General features: G+C 32.9%; 1 protein-coding gene across 5 annotated transcripts; it reads left to right on the top strand.

Annotated features, from left to right (window-relative positions):
* The first annotated feature begins 1398 nt into the window (after window positions 1–1398).
* On the top strand, window positions 1399–22518 carry LOC108198168 (lysine-specific demethylase JMJ29). Of its 5 annotated transcripts, none has more exons than XM_064082525.1 (13): window positions 1399–1566; window positions 2706–3482; window positions 3569–3666; window positions 3837–3936; window positions 4026–4158; window positions 4232–4295; window positions 4382–5084; window positions 6176–6505; window positions 7808–8269; window positions 8363–8435; window positions 8530–8615; window positions 21851–21970; window positions 22412–22518. In XM_064082525.1, exons 2-13 carry the CDS (start codon window positions 2706–2708, stop codon window positions 22484–22486), a joined length of 3021 nt encoding a protein of 1006 aa, XP_063938595.1. In that variant the 5' UTR covers window positions 1399–1566; the 3' UTR covers window positions 22487–22518. The 5 variants fall into 5 exon arrangements, with proteins under 5 accessions (XP_063938595.1, XP_063938597.1, XP_063938596.1 ...); XM_064082527.1 differs by having other exon boundaries at window positions 2679–3482; XM_064082526.1 differs by lacking the exon at window positions 22412–22518 and adding an exon at window positions 22125–22226.

Here is a 22518-nt window from a genome sequence, read left to right as displayed (position 1 = left end):
GTTTAAAATACTTAAGATACTGGTACACAAAATTCATTTTACTATAAATTTTTTAAGTTGTAAATACTTAGTTTAAATTAAGAATTCTTTCACCTAATAATATTAAAATTATATAATAAATATATCCAAAAGTATGTAGAATACATTATTTATTTTAATGGAAGAGTATTTTAGTCTAACAACTAGAAAGAACTGAAATAGTCTTAAACCAGTGTTGATTTTTCAAATGAAGATTTATACTTGTGAAAGAGAAAGTTAAGTCATATCGAAACCTATATGCCGTTTAAAAGTCGAAGATAATATAAATTTTACAAATAAAATATTGCATAAAAATATTACAGAACGTATTTTTGGGCAAATCTCTAGAAATATTATCATTTTATCGCAAATTTTGAAAGATCTACATATACAACAAGTATCTATAATACATGTTCAGTTTTCACAACATAAGTTCATTCGACCTGATATGGTACCATGCTACAGCGACCGCTACAGTTCCTGGCTACAGTGCCCGCCCCCACTATAGTACGCAGACACCCCAAAACAAATCTCATCATTACAAAGTACAAGACAAACAAGATAAAAAGCACGCACAAATCCCAAAAGGACAGAAGAAAGGACAGTAGTTATACCAAAACAGACAACCATGCTGTGGGAGCAGGTATGGACCCGCGCCCACCACTGTAGGTGCAGTTGCGGGCAATGGCCTATATAAAGAGCTCCCCAGCCAAAGTAGAAGGTAAGTGCAAATTCTCTCACAAACTCTCTCCACATAAGCATATCGCACCATATATTTAGAGTGAAAAATCTCTGATTTCCCTAACTTGTCAAGCACATTCTGATCACTGATTATCACGTCGGAGGCACTTCACGGGACACCCTCGTGCGGCGTTGTTTTGCAGGTTAGGTCTTGGCCTGAGGTTTCCGAAACAGTGCATTGAGACCACCGACGAGAAAAAGAGTTATCACTGCCCAAGACGTATATTATGCTTGTTGAACATGAATAACTTCTAATATTTTCAATGAAATAGTGCTATTTACAAAACATCCTTTACGGAATAATAAATTTATCTGCGAAACATATATATCTCAATTCCGTCGATAAAACAATGACCTTCATAAAACTCATGAACATGTCAAAGTTTCATAGAGTATATAAGATACCGGGATATTAGATTCAAAATGAAAGGCCCTTCATCCACCCTAAAGAAAAGAAATAAATGGAAAAATTGAATATCCGATCAATTCAATTACCATAAACAGAAAAACAAAAGAACAATATCCAGATTTTTCTGGATTATATAAAATGAATAAGAAACGGACCACCTCTGGCCCACCGTTTAGTTCCGGTTTATTCCCTTTTATATTGTTTAGATACTCATAAGGTAGGCTCCACACCTAACCCCCACCCCATTTCATACTCTCTCTCTCTCTCATATATATTTCTACGAAATTCTCCTGAGAAGTATTCTGTTGAATTCTCTCACACACACATACTCCATGATACTCTCCCTCTCTCTGTATGATTCACCATCACCACTGATTTAACAGCTTTCTTCTGTGCAGGTAACTCTATTATTTCATCATGCATATCTCATTTCTCTTCCTTTTCCGTTGCGTGTGTGATTAATTTTGTGAATGATTCTGTTAGATGAGGTTAAATACTTTTTACTCGTATTAATGAAACACTCACATAGATATGAATGTGTGTGTTTGCCGCTGAGTCTATCGATATCATGAAATGTGTGTATTTATCTCGAGGAGCTTCGGAGAATTCAAGGTTGACAACCGACTTGACTCGCTTGATTTCGACTTTGTGTTTTTCAATTTTTATGCTAATTTTGTTTATACTTTGTCGTCGATATGAATATAAATTTAGCGATGAAGAATAAGAAGATGTAGTTGATATCATATTCAGTATTCGGCAATTATCAGCCTAGGTTGGGCAGAACATAATTCACTGTACCTGCAGTTTAGATTGTAACACTATTCGAGTTTCATTTTCTCCATTAGCTACTTAGTACTTACTTTTCGGTTTAAATGAGAGGAATTGGCATGAGCACGAGTCACTGTCAATTACAAACTGCTTATTTGGGGTACTATTAGTCAACATAGTGTAGCTTATGTAACCAGCTACTCTGCATCAAACATAACCAGCAATAATAGGCTCATGCAATTTACGACTGTCTAATAGACTGTTATATCAGATTAAATTTTAAAACTTATCGTTCTTATATATTTCAACGAGTAGCTTGTGCTCTCTGTGGTTGAGACATGAGATACCAAAGCAGCAATAGTATTTGCTATGTTAATTAACAAATTCTAATAACATTGCATTAAGAGTGTGCGTAATTAAATTTCTGGCCTGCTTTACCCCAGTTAACAGTTATACAGTGTATTCTATAAAAGCAACAAGTTTAGTATCTTTCCAAATCAAATAAGCCTCCTCATGTATGTAACCTGTGCTTTACATAATTTTGTTATGAACTACGAAACTGCATCATTTCTAGCCTTTTGAAAAACATGTACTCTAATTGGTCTACCTACAGTTTGGGGTCATATACTTTGATGTGTTTAGAAGCATCCACTACTTGACCTATCCGTTAGTATCGTTTCATAAGTATCGTAACTTCTCTTTAATTCAAGGCACATTCTTATGTTTTTTTTACAATTTTCAGTTGAGCTTTTGTCTTTGTTGTTGATAGATGGCACTGCCAATTGATAAGCAAAAGCGTTTGAGCAGATACACAAGTATTGAAAAACATAACTCTCCAACAAATCTTTCGACAGTTGCTTGTGGAAGAAAAAATCTGGCGTTTGCAGAATTTAATGAAGTGACGAGAAAAAATAATGTGGAATCATTTCCTGAAAGTAGCAACTGTCTAGAAAAGGGAGCAACAAGAATTGGGAAAATCAAACGTTTCCGAGCAAGGAGAGATTTATCGGCTCATGGAAAAAGAATAGTGGAAAAGGAATCATCAAGTGGTTGTGAAGATGAAGAAGATAGAGAAGGAAGTGGTTGTTCTTTGGATATTAAAATACATGATTTGAATGAACAAGATAGTTTGTGTGATATAAAGATAACAAAAAAGTGTCGTGATACACATAATAAGAAGATATATGAAGGCGGCTTTGATTATGGTTATTGGAAAGGAAGTGATGATGATGAGATCATCACGTCAGTTAAGCTGAAGAAAGTTAACAACGATACTAAAAAGATAAAGGTAAAAGGAGTCGATGGTCTAAATAGTATTAAGACTAAAAGTAGTGATGCTGATGAGATTAAGATGAAAAAATTTGGTGATGCAAATGTGGTCCAGAAAAAAGGAATTCCAGAGAAAAGTACAGTAGGGCAAAGTGTAAAGTTTGGAAAATCATCTCTCTGCAACTTATCATCTTCTTCCCGCGATTCTTGTTTTCCAACATCTATTGTTGAAGGTGATAGGGATGCCATGGGAAAGAATATAATGAATATTACAATGGTAAAATTGCAAAAGAAAAAATTATTCTATAGAAGGCAATAACACTTTAATTAATAATACTTGACTGATTTATTTTCTGTATGCAGAAATCCTGTCACCAATGCATGAGACCAGTGAGAAGGATTATTATACCCTGCCAGAGATGCAGAAGGAAATATTATTGTATTCAATGTATAAAGAACTGGTAACTTACCCAACTTTAATTTGTTTCAACACTACCAAGTATATTATGAATGTTATTGTTATCTTTTGTTAGAAGCTTTCGTAATGTTTGGTTTTTAAATAGTTTTTAATGCATTTTTACTACTGATATTCATGGATCTTCTATTTTGTTTTTCTTTTTTCGGGTAATAGGTATCCTCAATTGTCTGAAGAAGAGATTGCAGAGGCGTGCCCCTTTTGCCGTGGAAACTGCAATTGCAACACATGCTTACACTCAAGTGGCATGATAAAGGTTTGTTATTGTTTAATAACACTGATATATAATAAATGCCAGTTATATGCTCATCTCTTAAGCCAATGGCTTGCTATTTGTATTTTCAGATGTCAAAATTATGTTACACTGATCGCGAGAAGTTGCAACATCTTCAGTATTTGATCAATGCACTTCTACCATTTGTAAAGGATATTTGTGAGGATCAAGATAACGAGATAACGTTGGAGTCTGTTTCTAGAGGTATTATATATAAACTTTGGTGTTGGATTCTGATTAATATGTATGGTCACCAAATTTTGTTTCATTTGTGTAGGTGTCCTAGCCTCTTTAGTTAAACCTGAGCAAGCCTACTGTCACAATGAGGAGCGCGTGTATTGGTAGGTTAATATCGTCTTTGTATAATTATGTATATTTTAACTCATTACATGTGCTAATTATTTTCTCTGTCCTGTGTATAAAACAGTAACCTTTGTGCAACTTCAATCATTGATTTTCATCGTAGTTGCCCCAAGTGCTCTTATGAGCTTTGCCTTCATTGTTGCTGGGAGATACGAAATGGTGAGATTTTGGGTGGTCAGAGAAAAGTGAGTTTTCAGTATGTGTATAAAGGCACTGATTATATCCATGGTGGTGACCCCCTATCAGAATCTTGTTATGTGAATACTTCAAAGGATCAAACTGAGAAGCTTACTAAATGGGTTGCTGAACAAGATGGAAGCATCAGATGTCCACCAAAAGATATAGGAGGATGTGGTTGTTGTCTGTTAGAGCTCAAGCGGCTCCTACCAGAAGATTGTATATCAAGTTTGGAAAGAAGAGCAGAAATGATCCGAAGTAAATATGGAACTGTTTCAGATATATGCAAGGCAGTTTGTGATAAAACTGGTAGTGAGCCCTCATGTAGAGCAGCTATGAGACGAGGAACCAATGACAACTTTCTGTACTGTCCATCCATGAGAGATATCCAAATGAAAGAACATATTATGCGCTTCCGTAGCCACTGGGCTTTAGGTGAACCAGTCATAGTACGTAATGTTCTGGAACAAACATCTGGCTTGAGTTGGGAGCCTATGGTTATGTGGCGTGCATTATGCGAAAATTCGAATTCAGAAGTGAATACAGATATGTCTAAATTGAAGGCTATTGACTGTCTTGCTGGTTGTGAGGTCAGTTTCTAGATTTTATTTTATATATTTGCATTTTCATTGAAGGATAATTACACTTACCCTCCTTTATTATCCCGGCCTTGCAAAGTGATGTGTTTTCTTAAGAGGCAGATGAGCAAACAATTTTTAGAAGAAAAAGGTATCTATACTAAACCTAGAGAGAATTTTATTATATTTTTTTAAAGTCAAGTTTGAAATTGAAGGAAAGACAAGATATTAGTGGAAGACTTAAGTTTTTTTCCTCTCCATTCAAAGGAAAAGGAGAAAGCAAATGTGAAATACATTCAATCTTCTTTGTATTTGTAAAAGAAAAAAAAACCTTCTTTGTAAAGCTATCCATCTAGAATTTGAGAGTAATGTAAGTAAGCTCACTTTGTAAAAAAGACTAATATCTTATATGTCAAACCTTCAAGAATTTTTTGGCTGGAACACAAAGATACAGAAGAAGAACAGATGTTTAGAGAATCGGAGTATGGGCTGAGGTGACGAATAAATTGGGAAACTGGGAAAGCAACTAATAAGTGTCTTAACTACTTAGTAATATAGTGTCAGAATAAAGGAAAGAACTATGTTGACAACTAGGCTACATTTTTTTGTCAAAACTAACACACTAAGCAAAAATTTTGGTTGCATATGATTTCTGACAAGAGAATATTCCTTGTAAATAGCACAAAAGTTGAGTTTCCAGGGTGAAATTCTACCCAGATCACAAATTTAAATTCCTTTGTTCTTTCTGAATTATTAATGTGATGCATGCACCTTGCACTTATCTTCTCTTTTGTTCTCTTCTATAGTGAATTATGCTTTTATTCTTCTCTGTTATCTTCTCCTCCTCGTATTTTAGTCCATAGTTGATGCATTTTGAAGTCACATTTTTTTATGGCATCTGTCTCGATAGCTGAGGTCGCATCTGTCTCGATAGCTGATATCGTAAAGATTGTTTTTCTGTATTGTGTTTGAAATATATTTAGTTTCATAGTTTGGAATATATGCTTCCAGTTTCATCTTTACATATCTACCAATCTACCCCATTAACGTCTTATTCTTTGCAATGGGATAGAGCACATTTCAACTCATGTTTTTCTCAACAGGTTGAGATTAATACTCGCGAGTTTTTTGAAGGTTATATTAGAGGAAGAACATATGCAAATTTTTGGCCCGAGATGCTCAAATTAAAAGACTGGCCGCCATCAGATAAGTTTGAGAATCTACTACCTCGCCATTGTGATGAATTTATTAGTGCATTGCCCTTCCAGATATACACAAATCCTATAGATGGTTTTCTCAATCTTGCTGTTAAGTTGCCTCCTACTTTGCTTAAACCTGATTTGGGTCCAAAGACTTATATTGCATATGGCATTGCCGAAGAGCTTGGGCGAGGGGATTCGGTAACTAAGCTTCATTGTGATATGGCAGATGCGGTATGAGCTCGAATTATTATGCTCAATATTGTTATATTTGTTCTTTTTGTGATCTCATCTTGCTGCTTATTTTTCAAATCAATGGTAAGAATTATCTTAGGACTGATATTTTGCCCATGGATGTGTCTAATCTGCATTTTATTTGAATTTAGAGTTTGTGGATTCGAATTAGATGAGCAATATGAGTTCATCTTAATGGAAACAGTTGCGATCATTTGAGTTCAGACTAAAGTTTTAATTTAGATCATGTACACATTACTCAATGAGTGGGCCTCCAATGCTTCCTGATTCTAGTACTGTTTGCTTTCAGTACATGCTCCACAATATTCTTTTATTAGATTCGAGTGATATAGCATATACGTATTGCAATCATTGATTTCTACCTCACCTATTTGGAGCCATATAAATCTGAGAGCAAAGAGTAGTAAGTAGATAGAATGTACAATATCTTGCAAACCAATGCATCTTGATATATGTTTTAGAACTCTGTTGACATATCAAGTTGTTGTACAAGTATTCATGACAGATACTTTTGTAATTCAGTTATTATCACTAAGATCTACAGGATTACTGTATATTATTGCAGTAAATATGATTCATATATATAACATGTAACTCTGATATTAAGGTGTATGTCTTGCATAGGCTGATATGAACTAATATTGTAGGCTGATTGCTGGTATTAAGGGATTTATTAGATTTATTAATTCTAAGTAGCTCTGATATACCTAGAGGAGCTTGCTTGTATGAAATTTCATTTTGAATTCAAAACTAAACTTTTTGTTATATTTTTTGGCAACTTGTACTTGCATTTCATATAATTTTATCTGAATGCCACGAGATCCTTATGGACACAATGATGAGTGCCTTATTAGGGCAACCCGGGGGTCCACTAGCGCCTCAATGCCATAAATACCATGATGAAGGATCAAAGCTTTGGAAACAGACACAACCTATAAGTCCAAATTTATGCGATTAAGATCAATGTGGGGTGTGGGGTGTTTGGCATTCCATTTAAATGGCCAAAATATTTAATTAACTCAATAGAAGTTATATTATCATATAATTTACCATGACTAATATGCGCAACTCCGAGCTCTTCGATTTGATAGAAGTGACACCTGGCACACATAAATGGACAAACTGGGCCCTATGTATGTATCTTGTTCTGTCTGTGTAGCATTAGTATATTTATCTTATCTACTAATTTCGCTATGTGACCTAACACATATATCACTCTGAAACCTCATATTTTACTAGACTATATTAAGTATACAGTATTTACCAATTGATCTGGCGCAGGTAAATATATTGACACACACTGCAGATATAGAGTTAAGTGATGAGAAAAGATATGCTATGGAAAGGTTAAAAGACATTCACAAAGCTCAAGATGAACGAGAACGCCTTCAGCGAGAGAACTTTATATTTACCCATAGTAGTGGTTTCAGCACGAGCACACATGACTGCATGATTCCAGAAACTGAACAGCACAAGAATGATGCAGATGTTATTTCTCCAATTAGTGCAGTATGTTGGTCAAATGATATGAGTAATCAGAGCAAGAATCCATTTGACGGTAATGTAAATGAACTTTCGAAAGAAATGAATCACTCTGAACTACATTCATCTCATCTTCAATCAGTTGAAACTGGAGGGGCCCTTTGGGACATTTTCCGCAGAGTAGATGTACCCATATTAGAAGAGTATCTTGTAAAGCATTCTAAAGAATTTAGACATACTTATTGTTGTCCTGTTGATCAGGTGAGATGATTGTATGTAAAACATTTATATAAGCACATATATTACTTTCATATTACTTTCATGTTTCTCAATGGAAAATCTCTTATTATACAGGTCTATCATCCAATTCATGACCAATCCTTCTACTTGACTTCAGAGCATAAAAGGAAGTTAAAGGATGAATATGGTAGAGATTCCTAATTAGCTTATTCTTCAAGAGTCATACACACTTCTATATATACCAACAATTATCTAAGCATGTTATATATCATTCTAATCAGGAATAGAACCCTGGACTTTTGTGCAAAACCTTGGAGATGCAGTGTTTATTCCAGCAGGATGCCCACACCAAGTTCGAAACCTTAAGGTAATATTCAATTATGTAAGCTACAGTTTAAATTTTAGTTGATGTCTTACTAAGGTCATGCTTGCATTTATTTTCTTTCCGTTTTTCTATTATTTTAGAGGTCACAAATCACTATCCTTTTAACCTCTCTGCCTGCAAGTGTTTCACTCTTCTTTGAAGTTCTGCATTTATTGTTATTTTAGTTGTAGCAATACTTTGGGGCATATATAGCAAACACGAATTTTTTAGTATTTTGATTGAAAGTTGTTGCCATCTAATTGTTGCCACCGTTACAGACCATGTCATTTTTTTGATATATTTTAGTTGCTCGATTTTAGAAAATAAGTTCTAGAAACATAGGCTTTTTTCTCTTGTTTAATAGTTTAATCAGTTTAGAAGAGCAATTATATTAAACTCCAGCTACAAATCTCGAGTTTTCAAATCCCTATATTACTATAATAGTTTCTGATTTGTTTTTCCCACAAAATGGCATCAGAACCCATCAGACTCTAAATGCTTTTAGATGATCTGTGAGTTTTTAAGAAACAGTGTAGCTATGACTTCCAACCATGCGTGATGTTTTTATCTTCCCATTTTTTATGGTGAACTTTACCAAGTTTTGTTAGTCAGAATGAAAGCTCATATGAGAGTTTCAGGGTGTTGCAGGGAACCTCTTCGATACTATTCAACACACATCAAATCAGCTTAATTAATATGAATCACCAAGAGCTTAATCTAGGGATCAATTTCTACAAGTATAATGTTTTGTGAAACAATGAAAATAGACTTTATATAATTTTAAATAATTTTATGAAATATTCTGGAGGCAATAAATTAAATAGGTGGATGCTTGTCTTATATCTCAAAAAGAATCTTGAGTCAAAAAAAAAACGTGACAAGTTGGTGCCTCGAGATGTTGAAGACAAATTGTGGTTGGATAAGATGGTTAAAGCAGTTCAGGCAAATTGGGGTGAATGATGTCTATGTTTGAGGAATTGAGGCACTTCCGAAAAATAATCTCGTGTTTGTTCAGTGAGAATGGAATGGAATAAAAATAGAGTTAACTGCATATTGCACCCCTCTACTTGGACCCAAAAACATTTTAGTATACAAACTTTTTGAAATTGCATTTTGCATCCTCTTACTATTTTGTGCGCTGCAGTATACACCCTTTTCACCCATTTCCGTTAAATATCCACATTCGTTAATTAAGTTAGGGGTAAAACGGGAAAATCATATTTCAACGGTCTTCTTCCCCATATATGCCCTAATTCAATGTGTATTAGCCCCGATCAGTTGTTTTTTTCCTCTTAATCAGAAAAGATGGGTTATTCATTTTCGTATCACACATTTCCCCATCGATAATTGTCACCAGGCTCCATATGAGCTGCCAAAGAGCCTTTACTTTTTGGAATTAGAGAAGAACTTCTTCGCCGAGGGTTCGAATCCCTCTCTTTCTGTTTTTGTTGATGACTTTATATTTGATTTCTCTTACAAATTTCGCCAATCCTATTGAATGTTTCCTAGTTAAACATGTGGAATAGATAAAATATACTAAGAAAATTGAAAAATCAAGCAAGGAAATTGAGAACTCCCTTTTTATTCTTCACGGCCAGGATTACGCTCCGGATCATTAGACAGGAATCCAAAAATAAACAGAGAAACAAAGAATATCACTGCCGTGTCAACGCCTTCACCAAGATAATCACAAATGAGCTCCCAAAACCTCAATAATCAGGTTCATAGCAGCCCCAGCCTTCACTAAGATAATCACAAATCTGGATTTCTTCATAGACAACATACAATCTTTGGGATTATAATGGCCAGTCAAAGGCGGTTGACCTTCATGTTGAGTTAATGTAGTCATCTGAGGACATCTTTCACAACTCTCTGACTTAATGAACATGTAAGACCAAGCGATTGTCGCTGCCGAGACAGGGATCCAACCAACTGGGAAATACAAATCACAACTCATGCGCTCCACGTACAACACGAAACCCTCATACATCAGGCTGAACCCTTCAAAACCTAAAGGTCTAAAAGGAATCAACCCACAGTAGTGTAAGCAACGTGAACCGCTATGCGCGAATTTGGCCACTCCGGGACGGTCTCCATTGGTGCTATGGCCAATTTTACACCAACGTTGTTTTCGGGAGGGGGGAGCCGGGGTCCCCTCCATACGAATGGATCACTTCTCCTTCACGGTCAACGTCGACGTGTCTGACCCTATTCACGCCAACATTTTTCCCAAACGCCAAAGAGCCCGAGGACTCCTCAGCGACCCTAACAGCGCCAAGCACCGGCGTCATCCGAGGACACCAGAGTTGGCAGCCCCGCCAGGGGGAGGGAATATTTCAAGTTCTCATCAGGTCTATTCCGAGCACCCCGCAGAATGTCTTAGCATGAACCATTAGGTCTAGGCCGAGCACCCCATAGGAGTGTCTTTGGGCAAAATACCATCAAGTCTACGCCAAGCACCCCACATGAATGTAATCCTTCCTCGCCGATGTTAAAGGTAGAGAGAGAAAATAATGCACCGAATGTGTTTGATTAAAAGTGTCTAAGAGGGTTTTGATATGCAATTTCTAAAAGTTTGCATATTAAAGTGTTTTAGACCAAGTGTAGAGGTGCGAAATGCAATTAACTCTAAAAAAAATAAGATAAAAATATTAGAGGTAGGAAGGATGTTTTGAGAAAGAAAAATGAGTAGTGCAAAATTGTTATGATGAAATTTCAGAAGAAATCGCTGTAGGAGAAAATAGAGCATTTCTTATTCGTTTGAAGACGTGACTTCTAGTAAGGAAGTGAATAAAGCAAGAATGAAATTTTTGAACAATTATATTATATATTGTTCAAATTTAATACATTTCTTTCCAAATTCATTCACACGGTCCATTCACAACATGATTATTTAAAATGGGTTAGTTCTCCTTTCTTAGCGGTTTAAATCCGTATTTGCAGTATATTTGCAGCCGAACCTGATCTTAGGACCCTAACGATTCGCAGGTATACGAAGGTGACTATTTTAAATATATTTTTCTCCAATTAAAATGTCTTTGGTCACTTGGATTTGACTTATTAGACATATAGTCCATAACATCAAATTACTGTCAAAATCACATTATACTGTAAAAGTTGAACTAGTTACGAAATGAACTCTAATCCATTTTATCACCTTAAATTACACTAAAACATTCTTTTGTCTAAAAGAAAATATTTTCTTAACTTTTTCAGAAGTAATTATTTTGTTGGGTTATGATAGGATATAAATTTGACATGTAGGGAAAAAATTTGTTTTATTAAGGTACATGAGGGTAATATATGAAATGTTAAAAATTGTCATTTGAGGTATAACTTGCTCAAGATTATTATTTAAAACCAACTTTTGTGTCACAATATTCACCTAGTAGTGATTTTTACATTATTGTAGAATTGAGTTAGACATTGATACTTACACTATTACACAATCATAACGGCACGTTAAAAATGCTCTTATGCATTTTTCTTCAGTGCCATGTACATTAATTAAAATATTATTTCCTAATGATAATCTTAGTGAGATAATATATGTGGTACACCCACTTGGGTTTGTTAGATCGGGGGAGCTTGTTATGATTTGTATATTAAAATATTATTTTTTGTGTGAAATAATTATACTCGGTATGATTGATTTCTTTAACATCGAGACAAATGAAACATCACCATCTATGATGTTTGTGTCTTTCATTATTTAAAGAAATATGGAAGAAGAAGTTTTTTCTTTTGCTTGTTTATGCTGATAAAATTCGTATAATTAGAGATAATAAGACATGAATTTAAGCTTTCTATCTTTTAATAGATATATTTGACACCAAAGATTCGAGAAAAGGATACTGTTTTCTTGTTATTAAAGTGGCCTAGTCAGAGAAATTTGTTTTGTTATAAAAATAGTATGTCTTACATTTATTGGAAAAAAAAGGTCACTAGGAGTTGAACCAACTGTTTCACCCATGGATGTGAGTCAAATACTTGAAAGATAGCTTTTATCTTAGTTGATAAGAGCATGTGACAACTATCATGCAGACCAAATCACATTATTTAGCAGTGATACGATAAGTACTATAACCACTTCCTTTGTATTTATATACATGGTGTTCATTTTAATGTAATCCTTGCAAAGAATTTTTAAGGTAGTTTATACAAAAAGAGCTTATACACGTGAATAACATTGTCAATATATCAACAAAACATAAATTATGTTGCTTCAAATTAATTTTACTCTAACACCCAAGTCATACATTTTATAGTTCGTTATGTGATGAAGGACTTTTAGTGATTAATACTAATGTTACCACAAGGGCTTTTCACAAAGAATTTCATGGGGGTGAGATGCGTTAATACTTAAAATCTTTTTGATGCCCATCGTGCTGCTAAGTCTACTTTGACTAAATAGCTTTTTTTAGTTAATCCTCACTTCAGTTGTTAATTTTTGATTATAAGGTAAGTTTCTTTGTTTTGTTGGACTTGAAAATATTTTACAACTAATAAAGAGACCGATGGTAGAATGAGATTAATTGCTTTCAGAAACATATAAAGACATTCTGTCGTGGTGATGAATGTGGGTAAAAGGATGATTGATTATTGGGAAAATTAAATTAGAGGTCCCTGAATTAAAGATACTGTTTTTTGGGTCACTTAACTTTTCCGTTTTTTGATCTAAGTCCTTCTGAGATTCTAACGACATTATAATCAGAATACTAGGATTCTTGATGTTCATACGGATCAAACAATTTTGAAGGTGTTAGTGATATTCAAACTTAAATTTTGAGTAGTCAAATTAAAGCTGGAATCACTAACGACACTCATATGACAAAGATTTTCACAAACTAAACTAAGGTAAGACAACAACTAAGTAGTCGCAAAGTGATAATAGACATAAATATGATGGTGAGAGCTGGTCAACACATTTTATTTTATTAATCTTCGATACCTTTAAGTATTTAAATTTTTGGATATTAATGTTCCAAGGTTTTTAATTTTTTTTTGACAATACCTAAGATATGAATAAGAATGTAAAGGTAATTGGTTGAGGGGAAGGGAGACCGTTTGACTAAGTTTGTTATGATGTAATTTCTAAATTTTATTATTTTGTATTATGTATTATCTTATGAATGTTTCTAATTTCTAATGTCATGTATTGCTTTTTCAACGAAGTTTCTAAATTATTTCTTAGTTATATATATTTTAATAATATCTCTAAAGTTATGCTCCCTTCGTCCCTCCCATTTCTCATCAAACGGGATGGGCAAGGAGGACAATGCAGTGAGTAAAAAAGTCACTTAAATAGACAAGTGACTACACTAAACAAAATGGTTACAGTAATTAGTGTAGTAGGTGGGTGGGCAACTGAAACTAAACACCCACCTATATTTACATTATATTACAAATTTGCCTCCACTCAATCTACTTTAACGTATAAAGTAAATCCATGCTACAATATATACAAACAGAATATTAAACGTGTGCTACTTAGTTTCATACAGAAAAATATAAAGCTCTAAGAAAGGTGTGAACTTTACATCCTTCAAAAAGCTCAATCTACTTAGTAATTAGTGTAGTAGGTGGGTGGGCAACTGAAACTAAACACCCACCTATATTTACATTATATTACAAATTTGCCTCCACTCAATCTACTTTAACGTATAAAGTAAATCCATGCTACAATATATACAAACAGAATATTAAACGTGTGCTACTTAGTTTCATACAGAAAAATATAAAGCTCTAAGAAAGGTGTGAACTTTACATCCTTCAAAAAGGTCTGTAGATAATAAGATATGGTATTTGATTATCCTTTTCTTGATTTAAATATCACTCCAACCTCCCAAGATTCTCCTCTTCCTAATTTAAATATTAATCCATCTTTCCAAGATGGCATATAAAAGATTGAAGAATTCAGAAAAGAAACAGATTGCACATATATTATCATTAAACTATAATAACAACTAACTCAAATGTGGATTGATCAAGATACTGGGCTCTGATTATGGTTTTAGTAGAAAAACAATATCTCATATATGAAAAAGTGTCTTGAAAACAATCAAAGATGGTGTCCTTCCCGATGTGGACAGAAAATACAAGGGTGGAAAGACAAGATACACTTTTGACTTAGAAAAGGTAAGATGAATTCCTCTTCACCTTAGAACTAATATTAGGATGTTGGCATGTCAATTAAATTCAAGTAAATCCACTGTGCACAGACTTGTTCAAAGAGGAAAAATTATTCAAGTGCACTCAAACCATTTTTAACTCTATCAAATATTGAAGCAAGAGTTGGAATTTGTGTTAAACCATATTGAGAAGTCTACCCTAAACACAAATCCCACATACGTAGATATGTTTCTTATAGTTCACATAGACGAAAAATGGTTATATATGACAAGGCAAAGTCAGAAATATTACCTCCTACCACATGAACCAGAACCACATCGAACGTGTAAGTCAAAACGATTCATAACAAAGGTTATGTTTATAAGTGCAGTAGCCATGCCTCGATATAGATGAAGATGGGCTATGTGTATTTGATGGAAAAATAGGAAAATTCCCTTTTCACTATTAATGAACCATCAATGAGATCAAGTAAGAAAATAGCTAAGAGTGTTATGGAAGTTAAGCCCATCGAAAGTATTAATAAGTTGGTTATTAAGCAGTGTTTGAAAAAGCAGAACATTCCTGCTAAATGGCCAAGTTATTCAACAAACATATAATCATTCAACAAGATAATGCAAGGCCACATATAAAGAATGATGACCAAAAATTTATCAAAGTTGCTGAATTAGATGGGTTCCATATTTCTTTGGCAAACAACCCCCCAATAGTCCGGATTTAAATTAGTTGATGCACTCGTAAGGGCTTATGCACAAGTCACACATACAACACTAAAATATGTATGGGCTATCTTTGATGAATTGTATGACATAGATACGGAAAAATGGTGGGAATAATATTTACAAACTCCATCATATTGGGAAGGAAAAGCTTGAGAATTTGGGACCACTTACGAATCAAATTACTATCTCTAAAGTCTTGGTGCAGAACATTCTAAGTGGAACACAAAATGCAGTTATACAAGAACCAGCAACACCGAATGCAGCTATACAAGAACCAATAGATGAATGAAACATGATTTTAATGTGATGTAAAAATCTTTTGATGCGTCCTAAAATATTTTGTACAATTATGCTATGTAATGAACATGCTCTACTTTTGCCATATAACATGTACCTGAAGTCTGCTTCCTTTACTTTCATTTCTGCATATTTAAGTTGCTCTTCAGAAAGGGTAATGCCGGTGTTGATCATGTTACTTCCATCCTTCTTCAGCTAAGCCAGATACTACAGGCAGCAATCTGAACGTACCCGTGATAACCTGGCCGAGAATTTCCTTCCTAATTAACAATGAACACAGAAGTGATCAACAAGATTTAAGACTGTTGATTAGTGTAAACTTGTCATGTTGAATTCCAATTGATTGCATTTTCTTGATACACAAAAGCGAGCTCCATCCATCACCACGACTTTTTTTTGAGTAAATATACCACGACTTTTTTACTTTCCATTCCTAAAAACACCCTTTTAGCACAATCAATATAACCAAACTTTGCATACATACAAATAATTGCATTACAAAAATAAATACCACACAATTCACCTTTTCCCCTTCCTTTAAATCACACAATTCTCCGCACGCCTTTATAACAAACAGAAATGCAAAGTTATCAGCTCGAACCCCACTAAAACACACATATGATAGTACAAATCAATCGCTTCTCGAAAAAACCCATTATCAGTTAACCCCCCTATCAAAACATTCCAAACAAAAGTGTCTGATTTAGGCATTTTCTCAAACAGATAAAGTGTAGTCTCCATATCCCCAAAATTAACATGAAAAGCAAGATTTCTTGTCAGCAATTGATCCTTTCGGGCATCGAAGACATCTACGTCATACTGAATCTCAATTGAAAAATCTATTAGCATTTCTTATAATTCCACCATAACATTCAATGTTTCTTTGTATGATGCAAAAGACGACATACGGCATCTCAATTGAAAAATCTGGGAAGAAAAATCTGCAATAAACCGGTTGGGTCATCAAACCTTAATCACTTCGCTCTTAGTTCGCTTGTTTTTTGTTGTAATATGTTTTTTCTAACCTTTTCCAGCGTTTGTTCAACCACTTCATATCTATCCAGATAATCTTCGATTATGTATGTACGCAGATCTACAGTTGGGGCTTGCAAAGATGGAGAAGAAACAATATCGGAAAGGGCCGAGTCTTGTAGGAGTTGTGATTCTATTAAACAAGTTTAATTGAGGAGGTAAAAGATACAGATGGACCAAAAAACGAAACATATGTATTTTAGGGTTCATGAAAAATGGATGAGGGAGAAAGACGAGATATTGGCGATCAGTGTGTAAATTGTTTTTTTTTCAATTAATGTATGTGTTTAATTAACATGCATGATTAATTAACAAAAAAAAAGAGATTAAGATATAATAAACTAGTCAAATGAATTTTTTAATAATACAACTTTGCCATTATGGGTAATGTGAAGAAATAAATGAGACGGTTAAAAATGAAAGTGTAAAGAATTGGAGGGGACGGAGGAGTATTGATCTCCTGGAAAAATTTAAAATATTAATAAATAAAGTGTAACTATAAATTCTTAACCATGTTTTTTCAAGTATTTATGAAATGTGCTTCTAATAATAGCTTGAAGAAATATGCATGTGTGCTATATTTTGACCAACTTTAAATTATTTTTTTTGTATTTATATTATATCAAGATAAAATTATGTTACCTCTGAAAAAAGAGAAATTATGCCTATCAATATATTGAAGGTTTATGTTGGTTTATTATATGATTGAAATCATCATTTTACATTGAAATCAAAATATTTAGTTTAGATGACTTAAAAACGTGTCTATATATTACTATAATTTAAATTTGAAAATTTTAAAATTATGATAACTTTAAATGTGTTTATTATATAACTATATTATACATTTCAAAGTTATTCTTCATCATCAAAATTAATCTACTCTTTTTAAAACATTATTTTGTAATAAATCATATTTTTCTTTGATTTAAATATATTAAATTATCAATTTTGTCTAAAAAAATGTTAAATATTATTACTCACATTCCTTGATCATATGTTACTTTTTTAACATTAAAATTTAAATTTCATTATTAAACCAATTTAATGTGTTTTAGTATATATTATTTTATAGGCCTTAATAGTCGAAATATAAAAGTATGCGCTTTCCAATTTCTTAGTCGGGATGAGATTATTGACTTGAACCGAAACCGAGAAAACCGGAGTAAATTGATTAGAAATCGAAACAAAAAAATTAAAAACCGATCCGATCTGAATGGTTGGGTTCCGGTTATACCTTTCAACCGAACTGATAAAAACCGAACCGAACCGGTCTTTAAAATAATAAATAAATAATAAATATTATATATATAATATATAAAAACAAGGTAGATATTAATTTAGACTATGGTTAGCCTGCTTTTTGTTTTTGCTCGGCATTTCTTGAAACTGATTAGCCTGCATATTTTATGCTATTGAAGTGGGTTTGGAGGTGATATAATTGAGTTGTAACTCAGTGACTCAGTCAAAAAACTTTCATGTTATTACTTCTGGCTGCCTTTACATGTATGATGGAATTGCAATTTTTTTTCTAAATGTCTGTTAACATAATCGTTTGTAGAGTCATTTTACTAATTATTATGTCTGATTTGCGTGTATTAGTTTATCTTGTTTTTATATAATTTTTTATCTTTATATTTGTCGGTTTTTTAACCGAGCCGAACCGATTATAATCGAACTGAGATAAACTGAAACCGAATCCGAACCGGCTGTTGCGGTTTTCAATTTTTAAAACCAAAGATATATATATATATATATATATATATATATATATATATATATATATATGGTTGCAGTTCCGGTTTTATCCAAAAACCGAGCCAAACCGGCCCATGCTCTCCCCTAGTTAGCTCTATATCCAATTTGGCGGGGTCAAATATTCATGTATGATTAGTATTTTTTTTAATTTATTAAGAATTTAAATTTACTACTAGAAATATTATATATATATATATATATATATATATATATATATATATATATATATATATTACTCATATAGAAGAAAGTTCTATGGAGACTGGATTATTTGGAGACTGTAGAGACCTAATCCTGGCCATCCAATCATTAAACATCCAACGGCTGCATATATTTTGTCCTGCACGTTTGTTTTCTCTCCCTATCATGTCCTGCACTTCTAAATCGATGAACAACAAGCAGTACTTCTAAATCTTGCATAACATAAAATAATAATTCCATAATATTGTTGTTCAATCACCGAAATCCTAACAAATAAAAATAATAATTGCATACAAAACAAAGATATGGTTGGACACTGCTATGATTGGCACTGAACTCATTGTCATTGTCCTGCAACGAATTGAATTTGTTGCGAGACAAAATAACACTTAGATGTATCACAAATATGCGGGACAAATTATTAATATTACATTATAGAAATGCAGGACAAGAATAGTGTAAATTACAAACATAGTTTTGAATTAAAATTAAAAACAAGAAATGCAGGACAAGAATATTAATAATACATTACTAGAAATGCAGGACAAGAATAGTGTAAATTATTAATATTACAAAATTAGAAATGCAGGACAAGAAATGCAGGACAAAGAATATTTAATCATGTCCATTAATTGCCATATTATTTAACGGTAGATCCTGTAGTCTCTAATGACTCCAAAATTTTTGGTCTCCATTGAGCCCAACTCTCTCTCTCTCTCTCTCTCTCTCTCTATATATATATATATATATATATATATATATATATATATATAGAGAGAGAGAGAGAGAGAGAGAGAGAGAGAGTCATGCTCCGGTGAGAACCAATCTTATGGTGAGATATGAGATCTAATCTCAGCCACTCATTTAAATACATTGTATTCATCTCTCACGATTCATTTAATATTCTAATATTTCATCATCTTCAAATTCAACTACCTATCACCTTCAACCATCGCTGACCAGCACCACCACCTCCGGCAACCACCATAAGGGAGAACGGAGAGAGTTGGGTTGCGGGGAGAGATAGGCGGCGGCGAGGTGTGGTGGGTTGATCGGAAGTGGTGGCCGGAAGGTTGGGGAAGAACAAGGTGGAGAGGTTGGAGATGGAGTTTATGGAAAGTGAGAGAGACGGGAAAGGTGGGTGTGATGTGAGAGGAAAAAAAGTGAGTGGTTAAGATTTAATAATATTTAAACTTTTAATGGCTGAGATTAGATCTCATATCTCACATTAGTTGGGGTTCTCATTTGAGCACTTGCCTATATATATATATAGGAAGGGTTTGACATGTAGCATGCCACATAGTTTGAAGTTTATATGGAAATAAATAAACAGCGTTATCCCTTTCTCCCACATTATGCAATCTTTTTATTAGATTAATTTTAGGATACAATTATCAAAATAAATATATGGAACTAAATTTTATGATATAATTTACTAAAAATCCAAGATTAACTTTTATGTTTTTTATTAGATTATAATTATTTTCATAGCTGGTTATGATTTCGTGTTGATTAGGCTTGATTTGGATTAGGATTTATATGTTATTCGCTCGGAATGGTCTTGACGCTTCATCTCTTCTCCGGTATGAAGCAGTAGTGTGTATGTAGCTACTGTGTATTGACATATGTTTTTACTCAAATTGTTTACTTTCTTTCTTTCTATTTTCTACTTTTCCTTTTTTTTATTTTCTTTCATTTGTTTTTCTACTGTCTTTTTTATTAGTGTGCCACGTCAACAGCCCATCTATCATTCCGTCAATATTTTCGTTATCCTTAGTTTAAAAGTTAACGACAGTGATGAGTTTGATACCTGTAAGCGAGTTTAATGAGCCACTTGAGACCCCGTGGAGATCAGTGATGAAGTCGATATCTTTTTTTGATTTCAGTGATGAGTTTGATAATTAACCCATTCTTTATGCTTACACACTGACAATTTATCGATGCTATTCATACATTTTTTTATCCTTTAAGTACTTTTCTTATAAACTTTTATGTGACCACTTATCCATACATATAGATAGTATTATCTTTTTGTTTTAAGATAAACATATCTACTATCTTTTTGTTCTAGTGTAAAACTATTTTATAATTATACTTCAAATATGTTTAGCATAGTCAAAATCACAACTAACATCTCCTACTTGAGTGCTTAGTTAAGACTGAAATGTTTATCTTATTCTTATATTTTAAGTATATTTGAGTAGGTCCAAGTCACAACTAGCCTCTCCAAGTCAAGACATGCGACTATCTTTTCTTTCTATGCTGTTGGATTTGCGCTTTCTCTTTCCTTGACACCTTTTCTTTTTATATATTTTCTCTTTAAAGTTATTGTACTCTTGATCAAAATTAGTGAGTAAATTATAAACTCCCACTAACCATCTCTTTTACTCATGCCCTCTATTATTTAATTTTCCTTGTCATTTCATTTTTTTGTATTATTTAAATAAATAAATTTCAAATATCTTTCACCAAAATTTGATATTTTTCATCTTTATTAAATATTTATAAATAATATATATATATCATCAAAAAATAAGTGAGTATATCAAAAGTTACTAAGACATTTATAATTAGGCATTGTCCCGTAAGCTAGTATGACTAGACAGTATGGCGAATGCCTTTACCTTTTATTATAATGCATGTATAATCTCAGTAAGATTTAATGTGATCAATCTACACGAAAAGATACTTATTAAAAATGAAGAACTAATTAAATTAATGAAACAAAAATATATAAGTTTTTTATTTTTAATATAAATCAAACCAAATTTTAAAATTTTATGTTGACATGTCTTTCATTATTATGTAAGAAGTTATATGGTTCAGGTGTATCTAATAGCTTAATAAGCAATTAAATCTCTATTGTATATCAAGTGTCTACATAGATGGCTCAAAATGAGTGTCATTTTGATACCGTTAAAAATAAAAATCATATATTAGAGTAACATAATTTTAATTGAGTCAAAATGTGTGTTATATGGATATAATTTGAATAGGTTGGTCTTTTCTGATTTCTCTTGCTTTCCAATCTCTTCTTTTACCGATTATAATAATACACAATTTTTACTATTTATGCTAATTATGTCTTTTCTGGTGCAGTCATGTACAAAAGTTGCTATGGATTTTGTTTCTCCGGAAAATGTCTATGAATGTTTAAGGATAACCAATGAGTTCCGCAAATTACCAAGGGGCCATAAGGCTAAGGAAGACAAACTCGAGGTGACATTCTGTTTCCTGACAACCTCTTTTCAATTTTCGTGTACATTAAAAAAATGATTTGAATTTATAATATGGTTATTATTGCTACTATTATTGTTGTTGTTGTTGTTGTTTTATTATCACTGATTTTTCTCAATATGTTTCTCTTTAACAGATTAAAAAAATGATTGTCCATGCCTTTAACAAAGTTATAACAGATTTTGAGGACTTGGCATCACTGCAAAATTGATGATGTGATTTATGATAAATAATTGTACCTTCATGTTTTTGTATTTGTTAAAATTATTTGAGAAATTCTATAAAACTTTTTGTGAAAACTATTTTTTTGTACATTAAAAAAATGATTTGAATTTGTCATATTTTTATTATTGCTATTATTATTGTTGTTGTTGTTGTTGTTTTATTATCACTGATTTTTCTCAATATGTTTCTCTTTAACAGATTAAAAAAATGATCGTCCATGCCCTTAACAAAGTTATAACAGATTTTGAGGACTTGGCATCACTGCAAAATTGATGATGTGATTTACGATAAATAATTGTACCTTC

The sequence above is a fragment of the Daucus carota genome, chromosome 8 (assembly GCF_001625215.2).
Source record: "Daucus carota subsp. sativus chromosome 8, DH1 v3.0, whole genome shotgun sequence".
NCBI lineage: Eukaryota > Viridiplantae > Streptophyta > Magnoliopsida > Apiales > Apiaceae > Daucus > Daucus carota.
Note: the sequence above shows the minus strand (reverse complement) of the source record. Positions and strands in the feature narration are given on the sequence as shown.

Excerpts from the sequence above, each read along its gene's own strand:
- LOC108198168 (XM_064082525.1), top strand. The coding sequence starts at position 2,706 with ATGGCACTGCCAATTGATAAGCAAAAGCGTTTGAGCAGATACACAAGT. Across the intron at positions 3,483-3,568 it reads ATATAATGAATATTACAATG|AAATCCTGTCACCAATGCAT; the intron begins GTAAAATTGCAA and ends TTCTGTATGCAG. Across the intron at positions 8,436-8,529 it reads GAAGTTAAAGGATGAATATG|GAATAGAACCCTGGACTTTT; the intron begins GTAGAGATTCCT and ends CATTCTAATCAG.